Raw genomic sequence first — 24,499 nt, forward strand, 5'->3', positions numbered from 1 at the left:
AATCCAATGTGCATTCTAAATGGGGAATTTTTCACCTTGTGTCCCTCACATGAACTTTCTAGCATCTTTTGAGATGACTAAGTTAAACGTGACTGCTTTTTTAGGGTTGGTTAGCATCGGAGGGTGATGTATGCAAACCCCTCACCTGTAGACCATGCTCCCCTGCATCGTATTTGTTATCCCCATCCAGCTGTTCCACTGCCACATAATCCTTGAATGACTCAAAGACTGCAGGGCAGAGAAGGTGCATTAGTAACCTCAACACAAATAAAGCCAATACTGTGTGCAGTCCTACACAACATTATGAAATAGTATCTTGAGACCGTCTCGAGCTGAATTTGTCCTGGAACTCAGTTGCAAGATGTCGGAAAATGTATACATTTATAGACCACACTAGAATAAAGGCCTTCCTGGAACAGAAGGGAGGACAGCAAGACAGAGAAAGCCACACTTACTGTTTTTCTTTCCTTTTATGCTGAGTTGGATGTCGTAGTAATCCTCTATTCTTTCTGACCGATAGTCCACATGCTTACACTGGATGTAGGACTGAAATGGAGAAAACACCCAAATGTGGTGAGGCTGAATAAATGAATCAGATGTACAGCGAAACCACAGAGAGAGTCCGGGTGACTTACCACCATCTTCCCCCGGAAGAGCTTTGGGATTGTGCCCTCCACACAAGTTCCTTTCATCTTGTTCTCCACATTGTCCAACAGCTAAACAAAAAAAAAATAAAATAAAAACAAATCACACAATGGTTGGACCCAAATCACGTTCATCCAATCTGACATGACTAATCCCTCAATTGATCAATGAATTAGAAGAGAAGGATCCAAGTGGATCCATGGAGTTCAGGCTACTCACCACTCGGCACAGTTCCTGTACATCATGCTGCATGAAACTGTCTAGAGTCTCCCATCTGCGGAAAAAGACATTTCAAAATGTAAACATGTGTAGATAAAGGGTAAACAGTCACATGACTGACTATGAATATTTATACAATGGCATTAGCACCCAAAAACAAACAAGTCATCTGCCAGCATAACATCTTGGCCAAATACTCCTCGATTAAACTATTAATTGCTTTCAATGTTTTAAGCCGGGCTCACACTGTGCGATTTTTAATAGTCTTTTGCGATTGTTGCTTGTCACACTGTACGAACATAATCCCCATGTCAGACTGTAGGATCTCAGTTGTCTTAATGTCAGACTGTACGACAGTCAAGACGCGACAAAAACGGACGTACGTCATCAATACGTGACCCGCGTTCTCTCGCTATAATGGTAGCTAGCAAACAACAGCAACGTGTAGCGTTAGTTTTATTAATTACATGCCTTGATGTTAAAAAAACCCCCGAAAAAGACGACGTGTGTGGAGCAAGTCATGGCTGGTCAAAAGAGGACTTTATGGACTTCCAGTTCTACAGAGCGAACTTGAGGTAATTTTGTTATTCGAGTTTAAACATCCTGCCCCTTAATAAATAAACTTTAAGTAAACTTTACTTTGTACATATATTGTTTTTACAAATAACGAAGTTGAAGTTTGAAGTTGTCACGCTAATTGCGTCATCAAGTTCAGTGCTCCTATTGGTTCTTGGTTTGACGGTCGTCGTAGGAGATGTCACACTGCAGGAAAGTGTCTGAAATCTTCTGACACTGCCAGAATTTAATCGGAGGAAAAAATTTATCGCAATGGCCATTAATCGGCTGTCGGTGAACATGTCAAACCAGCGATCTACACAACCGATTTTAGCCTAGGATTATAGGAATCTTTTAGGATTTTCTAAATTTGTCTCAGACGACCAAATCGTGTCCAAAATCGCAGTGTGAGCCAGGCTTTAGAGGGCCTTATTAAACTTTCTATAGGATTTCCACCAGTAAGAACTGAAATCAAGAGAAAAAAAAAAAAAAAAAAGTGTAGTTTGTTTCATTTTGGAATATGCTAACTTAAGTTCACTCAAAGTCAAGCAAAAAATCAAAAAAGCCTTTAATGCATCATGGCTAGAATAATTAGAAACATACAAATAGCACACTTAATTGGAAAGAAAATCTGGGATTAAATGGATTTGCAATTCAGAAAAATTAACAAGAACATCAACAACTGAGCACAAAACATTCAAAGACAAGGAACACAAAACTCACTTCACATCTCGCACAAGAATGTCAACTTGCAGACGTGTCATGTGTCAGTGCCTGATTCATAGTGCTAATAAACTGAACATTCAGAACAAAACCTACCCAAACGACTTAGTCAGCTTCTTTGTCCCAACAGGCTTATCGCTGTGTTGGAGCTCATAGAACACCCTCTGCAGGGCGAGGGGAACACTTTTAGAGGAATCATCTCCCTCAGTAGGCATCATATAAACCGCCTAGGAAGCAAAACCAAAGCAGGTTCTGACAAATGCACAGCATCAACCTTTACTTTTCTTCTGAAAACTAAAATATTATATAATGAACAATATGCAAAAATCAGTACTACAAAAAAAAAAAAAAACCTTGTATTGAACTACAGCTTACAGTCAACTTGGAAAGTATACTAACGTCACATAAAAGCACATGCAATAACATTTTCTAAATAGTACCATTCAAAAGTAGAGACGGTAATCCTTAAAAAAAAAAAAAATGCTACGTTTAAGCAAGGACACATTAGATTGATCAAAAGTGACAGTAAAGATTTGTTTAAAAACAAATTTCAAACTAAAGCTGTTCTTTTGGACTTAGTTCATTAAAGACCTTGAAAGAACGCATTCACAAAGACAACCGTTTTCAACAACAACAAATGTATCTTGAGCACCAATTTAGCATATTACAACAAATTCTGAGGGGTCATGTGGCACTAAAAACAGGAGTAATGCCATTACTGGAATCATTTTAAATAAATATAATTCAAATAGAAAACATTTTAAAGTATTTTTTACTGTATGATTTACTGATTGATCAAATAACTGCAGATTTGGTCATCATTAGGCTGTGAATTTTTGAGTAGACAGCGAATAGGTTTTCGATTCAATTCAAGAACAATTTTTATTCGACTAGAGATGATTCACAATTAAATTCGATTTGATTTTAACGATTCAATTCTGCATTCTTTAAGTGCGTTCACAGGATTATTTAAATGCTTCTAAATTCTTTATATGCTTAGTCGGGGCAAATTACACAGTGACCTTTATAGAGTCAGAGAAAATAAAAACTAAAAACAATCGTCCCCATTGTTAGCTGATTGTTTAATGCTGCTATGGCATGACATTGCAGATGTGGAAATTAATTTTTACAAGAAATTATTTTCTCTCATCTCTTACTTTGAATTTGCTATAAGAAATCAAATACACTGCTGGACAATAATCAATCATTTGTAATCTATAATTTTTTCCTAATGGCAATTTCATGATTGGTTTGTATACTACAAACAATTATTTCACTTTTCTGCACAGAATAAGGTAGAAAATATACTTTATAGTTTCTGTACTATAGTAAATTATGTCAATTAGCACTGCATCATACATAAAACTTTGTGTTTGTCTTCTTCAGATCATTCTGCTTTTTATTCAGCTTAGCTGCAGCGATAGATGCCTTTGTCCATATTAGGCATTTCCTGGCACGTCTTAAGCTCTGAGCGTGAGATCACTTCTCTTTCAGTGCGAAAACTTCTAATTTTCATAAAATAAAACGCTATACTATTTAACTTCTTTCCATCAGCAAATGATGATTCTGAAAGTAAACGTGCCCGATGTCTGTTTGTTATAGCAACGAACGCTACTTTCATGCATCTGATTAACAGATAAAACTTGCGCTCTTATTTCAAGGTTGTTATGAATTTTCTTCATACATTCACTTCAATGACATTGTTAAAACACATTTATCATTCAATGGAACCGTGCGTATGTTTTAGACACTTATATTTTTGCTCTGTCCATGCAATAAATGCACAGACATCGACTGCTCAGGTAATGTCGACGGTATGACCGAGAGCCATTGAAAAACTACAGAAAAGTAAAACTACTTTACTTTAGTACTCGTGGCCAGTACTGCTAAGGAGAGATCACACATAGGCTGCTCAAAATTTTCAGTGAGACGAACGGAGCGTGAGCGCAATCCTGTGACAGACAGTTAATAGTGGAGCGCGTCATGGAGAGATCTGAGGGCACGAACAACGCTGTTCAAGGTCTCCATTAATTCGTGCTTGTAATTTCATGTGTATATATTTTGAAAGCATTGAATCGCTATAGAAATCGTTTTAAATCAATTACTGTCCGAAATCGACGATTCACGATTCAGAAATCCATGTTTCAAGATCGATGCACACGCATCGTCAGGGTTTGTAATCGATGCATAGAGAAAATGTGCTCTGCCAGCACTTGGACGCACTGATGATTATCAAGATTTTCTCTTATCATTTGACATTTTCTTTACAGCATAAAGTAGATCCCCATTCAGAGAGATGTATGACTCTAATAAGAACCAAATATTACCAATAAAAGATTCAAAATAGTGCCACAGTTGGCTGCACCGGAGCACAAACTACATCTCAGCCTCTCAACATAATGTATCCATTTCGGTTAGGTGAGGGATGGAGTTGGAAAAGAGGTTATATTTCATTGGAACTTACAGCAAGGAAAATCAATTTGCAAAGTAGGAATTGTATTTTTAATAGTCATGAAATTACACACCCAGTAATGAAGCTAAATGCGCAGCACATCCAAAACAAATGTCATCTACTTACTGCAGCGGTTCTCAATTCCAGACATCGCGCCCCCCACCGCTCTGCATATTTTGCATGTCTCTGTTTGTTAACGACTGATTCAGATAATCTGCTCATCAGAAGTGAGCTCCGTGCATGAACTGTGTTCCGATTGACATGGTCCCTACACAGTGTTCATTGCTCCCTACTCCCGGAGCAGGGGAAATCCGTTGAAGTTTACTTCACTTCAGAACATTCATTCATGGATTTGCGCTGCGCAACGTCTTCACACACGGACGAGTGTGACATAATATACCTCTGTAAATATATACCATTTAAATTCACGTCTCGCACACTTCAATGCACTTTGAATGGAACATGCGTTCGCTTCGAATTGGAGTCATGGTGGAATATCCTGTGATGTCCACTTCGCAGGGCACATTCGTTCGAACAGAACAAACGTCTATATAAACGATAAGAGAAACATACAAAATGTGCCCGAGGACTGGAATTGAGAACCGCTGACTTACTGGTACATACTGCATTCTGTAGGAATACTATAAAAAAAAATCTGATTCTGATAATGAAAAGGCAGATGCCTCACCCTCCGAAGCTGGTTTGTGAAGAAGAGAGTCTGTAGTAAGCTGTTCATGTAACATGTGGCTCCTTGATTCTTCAAACCCACGTAACCAGTGTGTTTCTTTGAATCCCAGCTGTAAGTAAAACAGTGACATCAGTTACCTTTGTAAAAGCAACACTGAAACCATATGCCACCATATGCCACCAAGAAATGACTTACGCCACACCGTGAGGCGCATCAGCTTGAACGTAGACCTCAAAAGTGACCTTATCATCCTCCACAAAGCCCCGTTCTGGATCAGTCACATCCTGAAATCAGCCAACATCAGCTAATTAGCTCTGATCACCTCTGATTAGGGCTGGGCGATATATCGCATGTGATAATGAAAGCGATATTGCGTAGCTTGTAAGTGAACTACGGCTCCGTGAATTAAATTCCGCTCTATTTGAAAACAGGTGATGGACATTTAATGCTATCAAGGAACCAGCTTTACTGACGAGATCCACATGCAATATATCGCCCAGCCCTACCTCTGATAACACCAGCTCAGCAGAGACATTCATACAAAACATGTAAACTTACACTCCATGACATGAAGTTGGAAAAGCCCCAGTCGTTCTCCTTGTGGAAGAACAGGTGACTAATGCGGCGGCTAAAGGATTTCTCATCGTCTTTGTAGTTGATTATTTTGAGCATGGCTTGAGCATGACATGACCAGGACCTTCAAACAAGGAGGGATCAAATTAGGTTTGGTTTAAAAACACCAAGAAAGAAACTTGCTAAATATTTAGAAAAAGCCAGTGTATTAAATTTACACAAAAGGAAAGAAGTCCATTAATGCAAGGCCATCACTGAAGTCGCTATACCAGAAAAGGTAAAGGCAGTGATTGCTTACGTAGAGTCTGACTCAGCATTGCACTGAAGGAAGAATCCAACGCTCTTCTGGTGAGGTCTGTCTGGGTAAAAGCGGGGCATCACCATGATCTTCCAGGGCAGATTTCTCACGAAACAGGGTGGGCTAAGAACAGACTCACTCAGCCTGCTAAAGCGCTCCACCACAAAGCGGAAAGTGGCTTCCGAGCGCCAGCTTGTGTCTATTAAGAAACATTTAAAAATAAAAAATAAAAAAAGTTACATATGCAGATGTTCTTTCATTCATAAATTGAAAAGAATATTAAAAATATATTTAAAAATGAGCTTGGTGCTGAGCTTCAATGTGTTTCTTACCATCCTCCATGTCCTCCTCTGTGTTGTTGTGTCCATCCGCCATAGCCACGTTCCCATTGATGACTGGATTCTGGGGAATTCTTGGAGGATCATCTGGGTCCCCAGCTGAAAAAATAAAAATAAAATAAAGTCAAAATTGGAAATTCCCTTGTTAACTGGTTTCATCCCACAAGATTTCTTGCTATCTCACTCGGATTATGGTGCCACAGATCCACTGTGCAACAGGTAAACCAAATGCATTAAGGGGCATCTTTCAGCAAAAAACTGATCATGATCATTCAGATTTTAGCATGTGTAACTCTACACATAGCAATTACTTCATGTACCCTCATATATATTTGATTTACTAAACAAAAAGAGACAGACCACAATTCTAAACCACTGAGAATTAACGGTGCATTTCCTCCACAGCGTCAAATCTGCGCTCAGTGCCGCTGGCAACGCTACAACACCACTGCTTTGGAGCGTGTCAAATTTAGGGCAGAACATGCCTCTAAAAACAATGTTAACATCCTCTTTGCGTTCCATTTTATCACAGTGATTGGTTGTCGCCTGGCGTTTTTCGCTCGATATTTGCATAAAGTCGAGGAATGCCCAACATTTGTGATGCTCTCGGCCACTCTCAACGCTTTCTCCACGCCACTTTCAATCCCATAGTGCACCGCACAAGCGTTTAAGCTCAACTTCCATAGGAATTAATTGAAAATGCTTGCTGCGTGCCAGTGGAAACGCACCATAAGTGACAAAGCAAAATCTGCATCGATAACCATCAAAGATTCTGAAGCACTACTGAAGGCATCTTAAATTGTAGATGACCTTGGACTGTTGTGAGCATAAACACCATGTAAAGATGATGCATTAAAGTCATGTCGGAAAGATCATATTTACTAGTTAAGCACATACCACAATGTCATAATTACAAGTGGAAAACTCTACATTTACTTTGAACCCGAGTTTGTGAGTTGGGGGCGTGTCATGAGAAAATACAGTGGATGCAGTGTCTGTAAATGTTGAAATAATTGACATGACTTTTTACATTTACAATAAAATCATCCAAGTTGCAAAAGTTAGGCCTGATATTTTATCGGAATTTTACAACTGTGCTTACAGCATTTTCATAAACTGAATAAAAACACAGGGCAAAAACACACAGAAAGCACATTCTTTAATCATCAGTTTGCATAAAAGGTGCATTGCCATCTCGCTCAGAGCAAACGGATGCTATAATTACGACTTCCCAACATGATGAATACAAGTTTCCTAGTTGGAAATTGGACATAAATGGTCTCTCAAGTCCTATTTACGATTGGGACACTCTTCGATGCCTGAGTTTCCGAATCGGACAGACCATAACATTTAAACACCGCACAGGAGTAAACTATTGCTGTAGTGCCAATTTTATTCATTTTCCCCCACATTATCTACATGGCTTTCTCTTGCCATAACAGGCATGTAAAATTTGTCTAAATAAACCATTTGATGCATGTTCACATTCACATTTATTTGCCTGAAAGCCCAGGATCTCTAATTTCCAGAATCCAGATGGTGAAGATAATGCATAAATGGCCATTAATGAATGAGAAGCAACTTTTTTTTCTTTTTAATTGAATCCATTGGATTTTTAACTAAACATCTTTGATACATTTTGCCTTTAATAATATATCCCCTCAAAATAGGCAAGAATTAGCCTGGTGTCCCGCATGATTCCTATTATTTCAGACAACAAAGCACTTCAGAAGAGGAAAGTAGGACGTTTGCAATAGCATGTACAGACAGCATAAAACGCATATAAAAACAAAACAAACAGGTTCACTTGCAGATGCAATGTGAACCAGACATTTTGCCGTTCAGTGAAAGGCCTGAATGAGTGAGATTAAAAACAGGCCAACCTGCATGCTTCATAGCAGCACGCAGCGCTTCATTTGCGCATTCCTAGGCCTGTGATATATGTGGTGTGATGATTATGTGCAGGTCTTGAATGGTCTCCGGACAGCAGCATCAGAAACGCCCCCACACGTGCACTGCAGAACTTTGATGAAACGCAGCGCAAAAATTAGCGTCAGAAACGCAATGAGTAATAAATCGCAACCATGTTGAATGGCCTTTCGAGTGCTCCCACCGCGATCGCGGGTGTGCACGAGCCAAAAAAAACAGCTAAGCAAACCGTAATCATTAAAAATGGCGAGCGGTACCACAGCATGACTCGTTATACAATGAAGCAGCAGAAAATCCCCGCGCGCTATCGGCGGATCCCCACGCGCTGGCCTTGACGCACAATCATTGCGATGCCCTAAATCACATCAAATCTATATTTACAACTGGCAGCATAGGTACTCACCTCATATTATTAACAATAAGGGTGTCACTGAGAAAAACACGCTTCGTTAATGACTCGTTTCTAAGCTGATCCGCTCGTTTACCCCCCTCCCCCTCCAAACATATATAGCCGCGCAGCTAACGTTTCCCTCCGCAAACCGAGCTCTTATTCTCGGCAAACCGTGTCATCCGACACTATCCGATGAGTAAATGAATTACTTGGTTCGTGGATCCTTTGGTGAGCCATCACGCGCCTCGGGCCGCGCAGTCATCCAGATATAAACAAACACCGACGCAAGCAGGCCTCGCAGACACTGATCTGTGCAAAATACAGTCCACCATCTTGGAATAAAACTGCCATCCACTCCCCCTAAACGAACTGCACAACTTCCTATGCGGAATGCATCCAAAGCCAATAACGACACAATAATAAGACACTGCAACAGCTAAATGCAACTTAGTCGATTAGGCATCGCGCAGAAAGCCTGTCATCGACTATGTACGTTAGTTCAGAAGCGACTTGCAGTTCAAAATGGTGCTGTTGTCCAGCAATCATCATCTGATGCTGTTTATCTGACTCCACTAGCACTCAACAGTTAAAAAACGGTGGCGAGACACTTGGATGTGCTGACTGTGGAGGAAAGCCATTCAATGAAGCAGCAACTCGTTTCAGAAATGTCTAAGCAAGCAGATGTTCTGAAAGACTACTAAACTGTCCGATTAAAACGTGAACTAGTTAGTGGATAAATGACCGGTTTAATGCTCTTGCAGGATCGTTTCAACAGCAAACGTTTCCCTGTCGTTTCAATCACAACACAAACAATGCACCGTGGACTTACATTTAACGTTATCCATTCTGCACGCGAACACGGGCTCGTCCGTCCAAATAACTAACTTAGCTTATTTGTGAGCATTTGCCCCTGGATGCTTTTGAGAAGTTGCCCACGGGATCTACAGGTGTAACCGAGGGGCTCCTTTTACATAATCAGATGAATTTGGTAGACAGAGGAGCTTAAAGATGGGCTGCGCCACATGCAGGCAGCATATCACTAACGTTAGCCAAACGCTAATAGAAGACTAAATAACTGTCACACAAACAGCATTTTTTAAGTAAATCAACCGCTATGTGATTTTTAACAACAAAGTAGCGGGGCAATGTGACTCAAATGAGGAGAAGTATAAAATAAAACGGACTTTTTGCTGACTGGTTAAACTCCTCATGCAGCGAGGTAACGTTAGTTAACTTAACGTTAATGGTTAGCCGCTGGCTAGCTTAACAAGCTATTGGGGTCAAAACAAGCGAAAGAGTGGCTTGCTATTGAGTAGATAAACAGTTAAAGATCTGGTTTAGTGTGTTAACGTCAGCTGTGGTGTTAAATTAAAGACTGTGTGCGTTTGATTTTGCACGAGGCCTTGACGTACCCTCCATCTCCATGTCCTCGGGCTCGCTGAGCTGCTGCTCGCCGGCTTTCTGCTGCTGCTGCTGGGTGTGATGGTGGTTCATGTCGGCGGCTGTTAGGATGGGATGGTGCCTGGGCTCTTTGTCTCCCTCGGGCCGGTCTGGTGGCGGTTCCGCGGGCAGAGGCTGCTGGGGAGTCGGAGGTGGGGTAAACAGGTCGAGCCTTTGCGGCTGGGCCTGCACTAAGACGACCTCGGCCTTGTCTGCTGTCAGCGCCGGGGATGGAGGAAGGGAGGCCGGTGGGGGAGCAGGCAGAGAAACGCGGACGTATTTGCTCGCTATTCGCCCAATCTCGGCGCCTGGGTGAAGGGATGCTAAGGTTAAGGGTAGTCGGTGGCCTCGGGCTTCTGCTTAACGAAGGCCCGATGAATGAAACCCCGGCTCCCCGTAGAAGTGCGGGGCGAATACAACTCACAACAACCTGCAGCTGGGAAAAACACAGATATAGCCCAGCTGAAGCTCGCTAAAGTGATAAGAGGAAACAGCGCGACTCATGCGCCTTCGAGAGGTTATTTTAAATACAACTTTGCCTGCAATATTTCCAGTCCGTATGCTCCTCCGATTGTCCCTCTTCTGGGGGGGAGCGGAGAAAAAACCTATCCATTCAAACCAGACTCTAATGTGAAATCGCACTAATTTATAAGTTCAAACTCACAAAGATGCCCACGTTTCGCCTCGCCGTTATCACAAGAGAAACTAACCTGAACATCTAACGCTCAATTTCACCCAGAAGCTGCATCCCAAAAGGCTATTCAATGGAGAAAATATAATTTTGCCCGGTCACGGCCAGAGCCTCTCTCACCCGCTCCTGTGGTTTATGATGTTCAGTTTGAGGTAAAACTCAAAATGGCGGTCGCGCTCCTCTCTGAAATGTCACATCCGCATGGAGACCCAAACAGTGGCGCACACCGCGAGCGACAGAAACACAAACGCTGCCTCGCGACACAGTTTACTGAAACTTAACGGTTTCATCCTATATATAGTTGTTGTTGTTTAATATTTTGTTGTTATATTTTATTACTGATACCAGCACCCCAATTGGTTATGCATTATGTGTGTTGTATAATATTACGGAATTGTAATTTATTATTTTATTTAGCAAAAATCGCTTATGGATTCTTCTTCAGACATGTCCCGCATTTTTTTTTTCTTTATGTAGCTAATAAATAGCAAAATTTCCACTTTCAGAGGTCGATATTTAATTGGATTTCGTCAAAATAAAAACATTTTGTTGTAAAAAAAAAAAATATATATCAGACCACCTGATACTTTACATAAATTAAAATATATGCCTATAATAAACTTAAAAATATATATGAAAATTTATATTTTAAAGAAGTGGAAGGAAGTCATTTTAAAATGAAAGCTTTTTTTATTATTATTAACAATATACAAACCAGGATGCAAACATGAAAACATAACATATATCAGTTCAACCCTCCCTCCATCTTTAAAATAGGATACATATAGAAAAGTTAACAGAAAACCAAAGCCACAGGAATTATAAAACATAAATCTCAGCAATCAAGAAAGTGTAAGAAAAATTAATAAAATAAATAAATTTAAGTAGGCCTGAATAAAAAGTGTTAAGGCTGATCCTGATCATTGTTATACTTGAAGATCTTCTCAGCGGCTAGTCCAGATCTTTAACGTGGAGATTTGTGCCAAGTTGACCCGAACCGTGAATATGGTGTCCCGAGGTTGTATTAACCTATCCAGGCTATGTGTTGCGTTAAGAGGGTTTTATTTATTTATTTATTTTTTGCAGACATTAAGATAAAATTATATCTTTTGATAAGGTTTCACATCTGCTCAAATGTTTTGTTAAAACCAGTTGTTGTTTTTTTTTGATGAAAATGTAAAAAAAAAAAAAAATCCATAATTTTCCTGAAGGTCCATCGTTTTATAATCCACTTGACAAGTTCTTGAGTTATGTGTTTTATAGTTCTCCATCATTTTAAGTAATTGTAAAGGAATAGTTTGGTAAGAGATTATTTCCCTTATTTTAGCTACATGATTTATCGCTGCTGCTGCTGCATTTAATAATGTGCATTATACAAAATATATTGTCAACACAGTAAAGATTTATTGTTTTGTGAACATTCAATAGACAAAGCTCAAAATCAGTTGGAAGCCTCAGTCCATTCATTGACGTCAATGCTGGATTTATTTATTGCAATAAATATTCAGCATTATTTTTGTATCTGGTAGATTTGACCATAGCTTATTCTCTGGCATGACCGTGGTGTTGATATTATCAGTCAGCTTTTTGCTGACTAAGAAGAGTCTAGCATTGGTAAATCAGTATGGGAGGTATGTGTGAGGGGGTTTGGGGGGTGAACTTAATTGCACAAAATTTTGAGGAGGAGAAGCAGCTGGGCCTTGTCTGCATTAGGTAATACATAGTCATGCATATTTTGAAAATGAATTAAAAAAATAGTGCTCTGTATTCTGTAATGGCTGCCATATTGTTAATACACCAGCATGAACAAGATGTTTGTGTTCTGTTTCAAATTAACATTTATCTCATTCAAATGCCATTTTAGCCTTTTATTTTTAGCCAAAACCACATCAAGTGAACAATCTCATCATGATTCATCGATTTACTTTTTATACAGTGAAGTGCCTTTTGTATAAAAGAGAACAAAATTACTTGATTTCGCAATAGAAGCTCATAGTAATTCCTCAGGGGTGACTGTAGATAGTGCTTTCAGTGTCTTTGCATTAATTTCATATTCTATTTTCTACATCAATGCAAACTGATTAAAGAATGGACAGATGTTGCATCTACCACTGTGATAGCATTTGCAATCTTGTCGGTTCAGCATAAATGCAAACCAAAGGGTGTAAATGTATGGAGTAGCTAAATTGTAAAGTTGACAGCTGCCTCCACATTGCATTATCTTTACACATTGCATTGTATTGCCTTATTCAACCATGTGTACACTGCAAGTCAGAATGTATGTAGTGAAGAATTTGCGCAACCCTATAAAACGTTTTCCATATTGGATTTTCTTTAATAGTAACTTTAGAAAACCTTTACATTTATGCATGTATATTTTATAATTCAACATTTTTCCTGGGAGTCAAACCTATGACCGTATAGTGACCTAGCACCAAGAATTGTACTCATATAAAGTAGTATTTTGAATATTGGTGCATTGGTATTTTTCAATGGCATTTAGATTTAATTACCATTGCTTTTTGCATGCTTTCTACACCAACCTTGTTTGAGCAAAATTCTCGCACTCAATAGATGTATCTAAGCAGAACTCGTCTACATTCTTTGAGTTTCCAGCTAAGCATGTATTGTTAACTTTACTTACAAAAATGCATGTGGGTCAGATATACCCTATAGTTCATATTTTGTCAATGAAAATAATTTTGTGTAGCCTATGTGTGTGCATGCACTTGTGTGTTTGTATACCTAACAGGTAGACAGTTACAGTATCTAATGAAAAGACCAGCTATATTAGGGTTAACAGGATGATGCAGCTTCTAAACACTTACTCAGATAGTGAGCAATAGCTGCTACAATTTAATCATTTGATTTTAATGTTATAAACAAATAAAGGAAAATTAAGATTGCTGTTTAAATCTTTAGGCCAATATTTATACTACAAACATTTTATTTTGTTTGGGTTTAAAACATGGCAAGAAGATTAAATTATATGGGTTTAAAAATCAACTACAGGGAAAAATACAAATGCTACAAAAATAAATATAAACGTAACTAAACGTGTACGTTAAAAGAAGCTAACCTTGGCATGTAAATGTACACGGCATATATACAGTATATTAGGCGAACTATTAAGTATGCGACTTTTTCAGAGAGCAACAGCGTTGATCCGAGCATGCGCAAAACTGAGCGGGCGTGTTTTAAATCAGATCCGCCCACTTTGAGGAATGTCTGCGCAGGGCAAAAGCGACCCTCCAACCGGGCTAGACAGCTACAGTCCTGGGTAATTACGTTTCGGCGTCACAAAAGACAAAACATTTCACATCATTTCGTTTTAATTCAACCCATAATCCAGAACTAAAGATATTAACCGAGGTTTATCAGGTGGTGTGTGATTTCAAGAGCGCGAATCAACCCACGAGAAGAAGAAATCACTCAGAAAACGAGCAGAAGTTCACCGAAGTTTCTCAGTATTCATCATGGAGGAGAAGAAGGAGGAGGAGAGCGAAGCGGAGATCCACGAACACGGACCCGAGCATTGGTTCTCCAAATGGGAGCGCCAGTGCCTCGCGGAGGCCGAGAGGGAAGAGCCGAGCGAGGAGGAGGTGGACCAGAACCAGGAGAAACTCTGGCACCTCTTCCAGAATTCCGCTACGGCGGTGGCGCAACTTTATAAAGGTCTGTGCGCAGAGAAAGAGACCCCACCAGCGGCCCTATCGCCATATCGCGTAAACCCGTTGTTTCTAGAGCGACCCACACTTTCCGACCCAAAAGCCCATACCGATCTCATTTGGCCACTAAAGTGTCAAAAGTATCGTTTTATCTTTGTTTTTCACCGTGTGATTGAGAATTAGCTGCGCCGGTCTGGCTGTGTTTGACAGTTTGTTCGTTGTTATAGTGGCCTTGCTAACCGGCTAGCCGGCTAGTTAGCCACTTAACATCAGTGTTTTTGTTCCTCTCGGTTAAACTGTCTGTGCTGGCAAAGCTTATTTTTAAGTGGAAAACATTTAGGTTTTATAGGCTTATAAAATTAAACATTTTGATACAAAGCTCTGCCGGTTAGTGAGCTAGCTTATGTCCTATTGTGACTGTGTTTCAAAACCAAGTGTGCTTAACTGCCTTCCATTGTGCAAAAGAGGCTCGTTCGAACGCACCTATGTTACTTTAATAACGTTATATTGTTCGTGTAGGACACTAGGGTTTGACACAAAGCCATTGTCTGGTTAACATACTAAATATTTGAACTCTCTCTTAAAGGGATAGTAAGTTAACCAAAAAATTAATGCGCACGATATTTGTCTAAACAATATGATGGTTATTGTTTGTTTAAAATGCAATAGTATTAGCCTAATATAAAATGGGTATGTATGTGTGTGTATTTATGCGTATATATATATATATATATATATGTATGTGTGTATAAAAAGAATGTTAGGTATTGATCTTGGCATGCTGATGTGCAAGTGTGTAAAAGGGTGAGTGCTTCTTATTTAAGCAATAAATTAGCTCTTTTATGCTTAGGCACTTAATGAGTCTTTGTAAATAGCTTTGACATGGTTTAATCCATTGCAAAACCAGTGGAATTCAACATGTGTTGTCTGCACAGTTAGAAAAAGTGTTTTCTATGCTTTTCCTAATATTTAGTGTAAAGGTTAACAATAGAAATCCTATCTGAATGCTTTTCTGGACCTATTTTAGTAATCTCCGCTGTCTTTAATGTCATGTGACCGTCCCTGATTTTACTCCTGTCTTGCAGATCGAGCCTGTCATCAGCAAGGACTGTCGTTGTGGTCTCCATTTCAGAACGCTGCAACAGCAGTGACTAATCTTTACAAAGGTAACTCATTATCACATATTTGAGTTTGCACATATCTAGAGCCCAACACTGTTGAATACATTAATTGCATAATTACTTCTGACTGTGATCTGTTCAACAGAAAGCGTTGATGCACACAAGAGGAGCTTTGACTTAGGAATCCAAATTGGTCATCAGCGACGTAATAAAGAGGTTTTGGCCTGGGTAAAAAAGCGAAGGAGAACTATACGAAGGGAGGATTTGATAAGTTTCCTATGTGGTAAAGCACCACCACCAAGGACTTCTAGAGCAGCCTCCAAACTGACTGTCATGTCTCCTAACCGACCACCTTCATCAGACACCGTATCATCTGTAGAGACTGATTTACAGCCGTTCTGTGAGGCCATAGCACTACATGGTAAATATTACTGCCCGCTCATAGTTGAGATACAGCTGACTGAACATGATTGTGTATATCAGTGCACTTATTTGTCTTAACATTTAGCAACTGCAATTTTTAGTTTACATTTGGTGGTTATTGTCAATGCAATAGTATAGTATTAGCTTGATATACAATGATTTTTTTTCTCCTCTATTGCATACTATATAATGGTATATATTTTACACACACACACACACACAAACAAACAATATATATATATATATATATATATATATATATATATTGTTTATATATATACATACACATACATGCATACATACACGCACACAAAAATACATGTATACATACACACATACAAAAAAAAAAAAAAATTATATATATATATATATATATATAATAAAAATGTATGTAAAATAATAAAAATATGTGTATACATATTTACCTGGAAAATGTAATCAATGGATCCATTTATCTACCTATATGTGTGTATGTGTAAATACATGTGTGTATATATATAATTTTGAGTATATAAAAAAACAAACATTTGTGTTAATAACAGTATTGTTATTTCTTAATTGTAGTAATATGTTATTTTATTTTTTGTTTTGGAGTTGTTAATTTTTTTCTTTTTGGGGTAGGCGAAATGATGTATGTTTATATTATTTGTTAATTTAACATGCTTGTTTTTTGAATTATTATTTGTATAGGCTGGCAGACATTCAAAAGATAATTTCTCTTCTGGCACTCACATGGTTCAAGTACATGGACTGAATGCCTGTATGATGCTTAGTATTTTTAGAGCTAGATTTCTGGATGAAAGGACCTTTTGTTTATTTTCAAGCACAGAATATCATACCTCTACAAACATAGCATCACTGCAATGCACTGGAAACATGTAGTTGCGTTCACATTACCTGCAGTTGTTACCACATGCTATGGAGAGGTTTTTGTAAAATCACAGCCAGCTAAGCCCACCACATCCTCAAGATGTTTCATTATTCCTGGTTTGCAAATGTTGTGTTGAGACAGAGTTTCTCAGTGTTTTTTGAGTGTGAAATGATGCACGTGAATTAACTCGTCTTTGGTTCCAGGTCTAAGTGGAGCGATGGCCGGCATCAGCGTCCGCTCAAGCACTCCCGGCTCTCCGACTCATGTCAGCGGCAGCTCGAATGCAGGGCGCAGAAGGAACGGACTGCACGATGTGGACTTGAACACTTTCATATCGGAGGAGATGGCCCTCCACCTTGACAGTGCAGGCACTAGGAAGCGGACCTCGGTCCAGTGCGCCGATGTCATCACAGACTCCCCAACCCATAAACGCAACAGAATGCTCTGAACTCAGTTGTTGTTCTGTACGCTTTGTGCTGCTTAAAATAAAAGCCACTTGATCCTCAACACTTGCGTTCCCTCAAAAGGAAACAAGGGGCGCAGTACACATGCATATTCAGTACAGTATGCCACACAGTGGAGACTAGTTCATACCGCTCCATGCATGTTGACTTTTTTTTTTTGCACTCACCACACCACGTTATTAATTTGAGTTGTATGATGCTGTCAGTACCCATTTTATTGCAAACATATTAACTACTAGATTACGACATCTAAATAGGCTATTATTAGTTCACAATATCTCCTAGTTGTGCTTCCTTGTATTGCCAAGCTAATAACTCGATGTTTGCTTTCAGATAATGGTGAGCGCACCAGCCAATTTTCCATATACTTTCAGTTCTCCTTTGCTCTCATTGAATGGCAGTTCTGTTGTGATCAGCTTAGAAATGTGCAACGTTATTAGTCATACTTGAAACTGCTGCTGATTTATATGTTTGTGTGCTCTTGAGAAGGTTGCAATAATGATTTTGCACTAATGCATTCAGTTTTTTAACAAACCATATAGACATCAAAAGAAAGAAGGGAAGTGAAGGCTAATGAAACAACAGTGCAATTGTTGACATTTTACATTTTCAAGGCTGTTGTGATTTGGTTTTGGGGTCTTTGTGCTGTTAGAACGGTGTTCAGCAGAGCGTTCTCTCAGGAGAGGTACTGAAGTAGAGGAAAACTGTGTCGTCCTGAAATTGAAGTGGCCTTTAAGTGCTTTTCAAATCCAGGTCAGAGGATTTGGAGAGCTGCACATGTACAGTCCAGCTTTGTGCTGATGTATAGAAGTCAAACTGGACTCTGAACCCCTTAAAAGTCGGAATATATGATCATATGAGCTCCGGGATAATGTAAGTGTGCTCTTTTGGCTGATACACAAATATACCACTCTTGATTTAACAAGACAGATTTTCGTTGTCATTATTTCTTGACATAAGATACCTTAGGTAGAAAGGCCAATAGTTGACATGGTCCTCACGTTGACACTTGTAGATTGAGTGTTTGATATGTCAGGTAACTGGTGGTGGGGAATCATGATGTGGAGTGTATTTTCTGTCAAATCCCAATCAAACTGCTTTATGCAGACATATTCAATTACAAATGTTGCAAGAGTCAGTTTTTTCTATAATATGAATATTGGATGTTTGGTTATTTCGTGACTAATTCCATAAACATTTATTTGTCATACATGAAAATGGATCTAATATTGATTGCTCTGAGAAGGAAGTGTTTATCATTGATTGAACTGACATTTAATGCTTTTTGTTAATTTAAAGGTCAGCAAGTAAATCTAACATTTTGCAAATGTCTGGTTGGAAAGTAAATTTGTCTAGATGATCCAAAACATCATAATGAAACCACAGTTGCCATTTTTGAAAAAAAAAAAAAAAAAAAAAAAACTAAAAAAAAAAACTGCATAAGTTATAGGCTAAGTTATTAAAGTTACATTTGTATATTCACATCAATTGTGTATGTTTTGTTTACAGTATTTTTACGAAAATAGAATGTCATCCAATTGAGCCTGATAACAGCCACTTGTACCTCTACTGATTAAAACAGTGTTTGTTCAGTAATTAAATGGATCTTTATACATTGTGTCATAGCATGTAGAATTTGGACATAACTGCACGTCAAGTCAAGTCACATTTATTTATATAGCGCTTTTAACAATGTAAATTGTGTCAAAGCAACTGCACAATATCAAAAAAGGAAAATAGTGTGTCAATAATGTAAAATGAAAAGATTAAAAAAAGATTTTTAGTTAAAGGCATTTCATTATTGAATTCAGTGATGTCATTATCCAGCTCGCCTCACAGTCACCCAGCTGCCCTGCTGCACGGGCTGTACCAGAACCGAACAATGTACAGGACTCCCTGAGCTAGTCGCATCCAAAGCAGTATCTACAGCCCTCACATTCTTACTGTCCTCAACTAAAGTTTAGATGTGTGTCTCTAATTCAGAAATCTTCTCTGTCAGCCTAACTATTTCCCTGCATTTATCACATGTGAAGAGATCAGAGAGAGATAAACTATACATGTGACATGAAGTGCAAACAACAATAGCAGGAGAAGAAGCCATTACTCACCATGATTGATGAATGATACCAACTTAACTTACCACTGTTTGATGAACTCATAAATAACGGAGCGAGAAAAAAGAAAACAATAAACCGAATGGAAACGCCAGTAACAAGCTAACCAGCTGATGCGCTGCACTCACGGTTTTAAAAAGCGAATGATTAAATTAGTTAGATAGATAATACCAGAAATATGGTGGGAATTAAGTTATGTATTATCACTTTAAACAACACAGTGAAAGTAAGGTAAAAAAATTCAATAAAAAAGCGGAGCTACAAACGCAAACCTCTCAGCAGCACAACAGACAGGGACAGACTGAAGCAATCGATTAGTTGTGTCTTTAATAAAGTCTGTGTGGTAAAGGGAAGTTTGACAGTCTATCAGTTGGGAGGGAAAGTAAAGCTAACCTATACGTTACCGGTAGCACATGCAATTCTGAGCCTTGGGACCGTAACATGTATGCAATGCATGGTTATAAGTTGTGCAAAAAAGCAGAGGCACAAGTCAGTGATTGCAAAAGCTTCCTCCTGACAATCTAAATCTACTTGATGTAGACTTATCATATGGAAAATATTTCAAATCACAGATTTTTGTAACTTTTGTCAAAGGCATAGGCGGTGTTTACAGTGAAATGCTTCAGTAAGTGATGCTCAACTGCCCTCCTGTGGTAATTAATACACTAACTGAAAAAAAAAAGATTTCCCAACCTAATTTTTGTGAAGAAAATGAAAATATGGGCTAAACAAAAATGCATTATTAAATGAAATTCAACAAAAGCTGAAATTCAGCCAAATGTTTCAATGTCCTATTTTACTATTTATTATTAATTACTTTTTAAATATAACTATTGGCTATATTTTAAAAAGTGCATTCCTTAACATTTTGATTTTAATCTCAATCTTATTCCATTTTTACACAAATTGTTGTGTTGACTGCATTCAAAAGCTCAATACTGAACCTGTGTTATTACATTTTTTATGATTTTTTTTTTTTTTTTTTTAAAGTTTATTAAAAACAGTTTTAAATTATCAAGCCCCTGCCGAATGAAAGCTTAAAAAAATGCATTCTGGTGTAGTAGTACTATTATTCAAATTATTTGGTCTGCAAACAGCATTTTATTTATAAACTGAACTGAAATATTTGCCTTGTAGAGTTGCAACTGAATAGAAAAAAAAACTTTTAACTGATCATTAGTTAAAAAAAGAAGAATTTCAGGCCCTGGTTTGTACCCTTTTGTGCAAAGTACTATCTGTGTTGTCATAATGCAAATTCAAGGATTTTAACTAAGACAGGCAAACAGATATATATAGATAGATCTATCTATCTCATTAGATCTCAATGTTAGGTCTTCTGTTTGTAGATTTACCTGAAAGTTGCAAGGAGGTTGGTTGTCAAATGTATGCAGATGACACAATTATAACAGCAGAAACTTCTCATATGGCTGCAGAAATGTTAACCAGGCTAACTGGTCTTTATTTCCCAGTGGCTGCAGGAAAACTGTTTAACTTTAAATTACAACAAAACAGTTTTTAATGTGTTTTTCATTAAAGAACAAAGCACTGGATGTATTTAAAATGAAAAGTGCCCAAAAGTAAATCAAGGAATTGATTTCCTTTTGATTCTTTGTGATTTCCTTTTTGTAGGTGTTATAGTAGACTCTAAGCTTAAGTTTTATGCCCATATTAAGAAAATGTCGAAGACTATTAAGACAAATTTGAGCTGTTTTCGTATGATAAGACCATGTATATCTCTTAAAGCAGCTCAAGTGTTTATGCATGCTATGATATAATCACATATTACCTATTGAACGATAATTTGGGGTCAAGCTTCTCAATCAGTTGTTAAGCCCGTAATGACACTATACACACAAACTTTAAAAGTAATGGATCAGAAACCAATGAAATGGCATCATTGTCAAATTCTTCAAAAGTATAGTTTGTAAAGTTTTGATAATCTTTTAAAGTTTTCATTTATAAAAACGCACAGTTTTGTTTCTTGTGATGATAGTCCATGTTTTTTATTTGGTTGTTTTGATTTTATGTAAAAGCCTAACCAGACAAGGGGTGCAAACAAGCTTTATGCTATATGCCCTATGTACACGGCATCGGTTGTCTGTATGTAACAATGTCTAGTGGATTGTCCCTGTTAAATAAACAAACAAATAAATAAATAAAAATAGATAGATAGATAGATAGATAATAGACAATTTCATGAATTCAGATGAAATACATCTGAATAAATAGAATAAACAGCTATGTATACACATGTACACACTAAAGTAACAACTTCATAAATGCATCAATAAAAAAAAAAAGTCGTGACGTATTGTCAAGTATGGTGACCCATACTCGAAATTGGTGCTCTGCGTTTAACCCATCCAAGTGCACACACACACAGCAGTGAGTAGTGAACAAATCCACACACACACACACACACACACACACCGTGAACACACACCCGGAGCAGTGGGCAGCCATGCTGCAGCGCCCGGGGAGCAATTGGGGGTTCGGTGCCTTGCTCAGTCGTGGTATTGAGGGTGGAGAGAGCGCTGGACATTCCCTCCCCCCACCTACAATTCCTGCCGGCCGGGGGCTCGAACTCGCAACCTTTCGATTACGAGTCCAACTCTCTAACCATTAGGCCACAACTTCCCCGTATGTATCAATGTATCAATGCAACATTGCAGTCAGAGCTGTTTGACAGGAGTATGTTCATGCTGACCTCTGTCTCCAAGAGAAACAGTTCAAAAAGTTTTAATAATTTACATGAAAGTAGGAGGGTTATTAGCTATTTCAAGAATGCATTAAAATTATAATATTGTTCAGCTGTATAAATATCACTGCACAGATATCCGAATGACCTGATGAAACCACAATGATCTGGCTGAAGGGGAGGTCACTATAGCAACTGTTTTCTACTGTGTCCCCTTTTTTTTTTTTACAGTATATGGTCCCAGCTGTAGAAAACAACTGCAGCTGGAAAACACAACACTGGGTGGCGCTGTTACCACAGCCGTGCGAAAAAACGATCAAATACTCTCCAGCCATCAAGCAGACAGGATAGAAGGTTATCCAATACAATTAAGCCAGCTCCAGTGTCCAGGTTCAAATATCTCATAATTGGAAAGGTAATGAATATCATGTATTTTTTAAGTAGTCTATATCATAACATGTTCATGATATTTAAATGGTAACTGAGGGGAAACTAATAGCAAATAGCCGCAACATCGGGCATAAAACACCACAGTACAGTCCAACTGCATCACAGTTTTAAAAAACCATCAGTGTTGACTATATCATGTTACTAGTTATTTAGCACCATTAGGACTGTCTGCTCAACAGTTGGTCTGATTCAAGGGTAGCCTAATCAGCAGCTTTGTGGACTAAAGGCAGATGTTAATTGTCATTTAGCAGATGCTTTTTATCCACTAATTTCAGTTCCTGCTACCTGGGGTTAAATACATTAGCACATGATGGGAACAATAGTGATTGTTATCAAAGTATCTTCCTGGGTCACCCCTAGAGGTACAAAAAGCTCATTTGAGAGGGATATGCATGATTCGACTCCGAGCCCCCATCTGCTGTTTTATGCTCTTGGTCATTGGCCCATATGTCCAGATTTTACATAGCTCATTTTTGCACCCCTGGTCTTCAGGATGAAATTGACATAAATCTTGCAGTATATTTTATTTTATTTGTATTATTTTTTAGGCTTATACGTCTTTAAACTGTTTAAATGTGTTCAATGTCTTAAAGACTTGAAGAATATTTGTAACTGTCTTAAGTTCAGATAAGTTTTTCTTGAAAAACCTTCCTTCTTTAGTGAAAAATAACAACAGATGTTAACATATATGTCATGCAAACTTTTTTAAACAGGATAATTTGTGTAAATTTAGTAACTATGTTGTCTTGTGAAATATAGACAAATAAGTTGCTTAAAAATGTCCGTAAAGGAATTTATACATTAACCTGGGCCACAGTGAAGGAAATCTGAAATGACAGAATTTCCTGTTTTCCCCCCAAAAAAGTTGTTTTAACCATTTTCAATCCATTTTTTTATTACACTTTGGTGGCCTTTTGACCTCTTTTATTTTGTATCCGATGCTTTGTCCATTGTTACCTATTCTTGAACTGAATGACGGACCAGTTGTTTCTCCTCTCCATTTGAGCGGGTGTATATGAAATATCACTTTCTGTAGTGAATTACCTTGGCTTCCTCCTATTCTATAGCATTGAAGGAGCGACTTCTGTATGTATCAGACACCGACCATGAACAATTTATGAATCCCATAAACTGAGTTTGACAGAATGTAATACCAGGCAACAAGACACATTTAACTTACCCATTCCACAGCTCCTATAGATCCAGATTGTGACAATGCCCTGCAGTCGAGTTATGAGGTCAGATATTTCAAGTTCGGTGTGGTTGGAAGGCTGCTCATATGGTCATTATCACTATCTTATGAGGTACAAGCACATTCAAAATCAATAACTCAAACAAAGTGATATCAGCTCATTTTTAACTGTCTCATATCCAGTTCAAGATTTTATGAAAATTTATCTACACTCTAGAGATGGAAATAATCTTCATATCATTTTTTTTTTCAGAAGCCAATGAATTTTTATTTAAAATTTGCACGTCAGTTTGAGATTATTATTATCTGCATGCAAAAACTGGTGACTTTTCAGCATAAAGGGACAAAGTTATAGCTGTATAAAAAATAAAGAAGAATAAAACGAGAAAATCAGCAAAACCTCCTTTCAAAAACAATAGGGCTCGAATAGCTTTATTGCTCAAACCCCTAAAGGGACATGAAAACAAAGCAGTGGGCAATTTAATGTTATGCCTTTGCTACTCTATGTAATAAATACGTCTCAAAAAAACAGAAACAAACACAGCCTGACTGAAAG

At 38.1% G+C, this 24,499-nt stretch overlaps 2 protein-coding genes across 8 annotated transcripts in view; one reads left to right on the plus strand and one right to left on the minus strand.

Moving 5' to 3' along the window:
• The window catches only part of LOC306864438 (ubiquitin carboxyl-terminal hydrolase 7-like), a 26,783-nt gene extending 15,602 nt beyond the window's left edge, over nucleotides 1-11,181 (minus strand). For 2 of the 7 annotated variants that reach the window (XM_079408450.1, XM_079408449.1), the window contains exons 1-11: nucleotides 9,021-9,395; nucleotides 6,486-6,590; nucleotides 6,154-6,352; nucleotides 5,841-5,979; nucleotides 5,478-5,566; nucleotides 5,283-5,391; nucleotides 2,239-2,369; nucleotides 865-919; nucleotides 636-716; nucleotides 456-546; nucleotides 146-228 (exon numbers count right to left, since the gene is read on the minus strand). In XM_079408450.1, coding sequence (XP_079264576.1) covers nucleotides 146-228; nucleotides 456-546; nucleotides 636-716; nucleotides 865-919; nucleotides 2,239-2,369; nucleotides 5,283-5,391; nucleotides 5,478-5,566; nucleotides 5,841-5,979; nucleotides 6,154-6,352; nucleotides 6,486-6,590; nucleotides 9,021-9,048 — 1,110 coding nt within the window. In that variant the 5' untranslated portion in view covers nucleotides 9,049-9,395. Of the gene's footprint in view, nucleotides 1-145; nucleotides 229-455; nucleotides 547-635; nucleotides 717-864; nucleotides 920-2,238; nucleotides 2,370-5,282; nucleotides 5,392-5,477; nucleotides 5,567-5,840; nucleotides 5,980-6,153; nucleotides 6,353-6,485; nucleotides 6,591-8,823; nucleotides 9,396-10,223 lie in introns of those variants that run through there. The other 5 variants (XM_079408452.1, XM_079408447.1, XM_079408453.1 and 2 more) reach the window with 5 other exon arrangements.
• Nucleotides 11,182-14,156: 2,975 nt separating this feature from the next.
• LOC306862235 (HUWE1-associated protein modifying stress responses-like) lies at nucleotides 14,157-19,214 on the plus strand. The gene is made up of 4 exons (XM_079404982.1): nucleotides 14,157-14,617; nucleotides 15,696-15,776; nucleotides 15,877-16,152; nucleotides 17,229-19,214. Exons 1-4 carry the CDS (start codon nucleotides 14,419-14,421, stop codon nucleotides 17,471-17,473), a joined length of 801 nt encoding a protein of 266 aa, XP_079261108.1. The 5' UTR covers nucleotides 14,157-14,418; the 3' UTR covers nucleotides 17,474-19,214.
• Nucleotides 19,215-24,499: the final 5,285 nt, after the last annotated feature.

Source organism: Barbus barbus (assembly GCF_936440315.1).
Source record: "Barbus barbus genome assembly, chromosome: 4".
NCBI lineage: Eukaryota > Metazoa > Chordata > Actinopteri > Cypriniformes > Cyprinidae > Barbus > Barbus barbus.

What these genes read in the sequence shown, in the direction of transcription:
- LOC306862235 (XM_079404982.1), top strand. Translation starts at nt 14,419, where the DNA reads ATGGAGGAGAAGAAGGAGGAGGAGAGCGAAGCGGAGATCCACGAACAC. An exon ending in GGTGGCGCAACTTTATAAAG is followed by an intron (nt 14,618 to 15,695) that starts GTCTGTGCGCAG and finishes CCTGTCTTGCAG; the next exon opens with ATCGAGCCTGTCATCAGCAA. An exon ending in TGAGGCCATAGCACTACATG is followed by an intron (nt 16,153 to 17,228) that starts GTAAATATTACT and finishes CTTTGGTTCCAG; the next exon opens with GTCTAAGTGGAGCGATGGCC.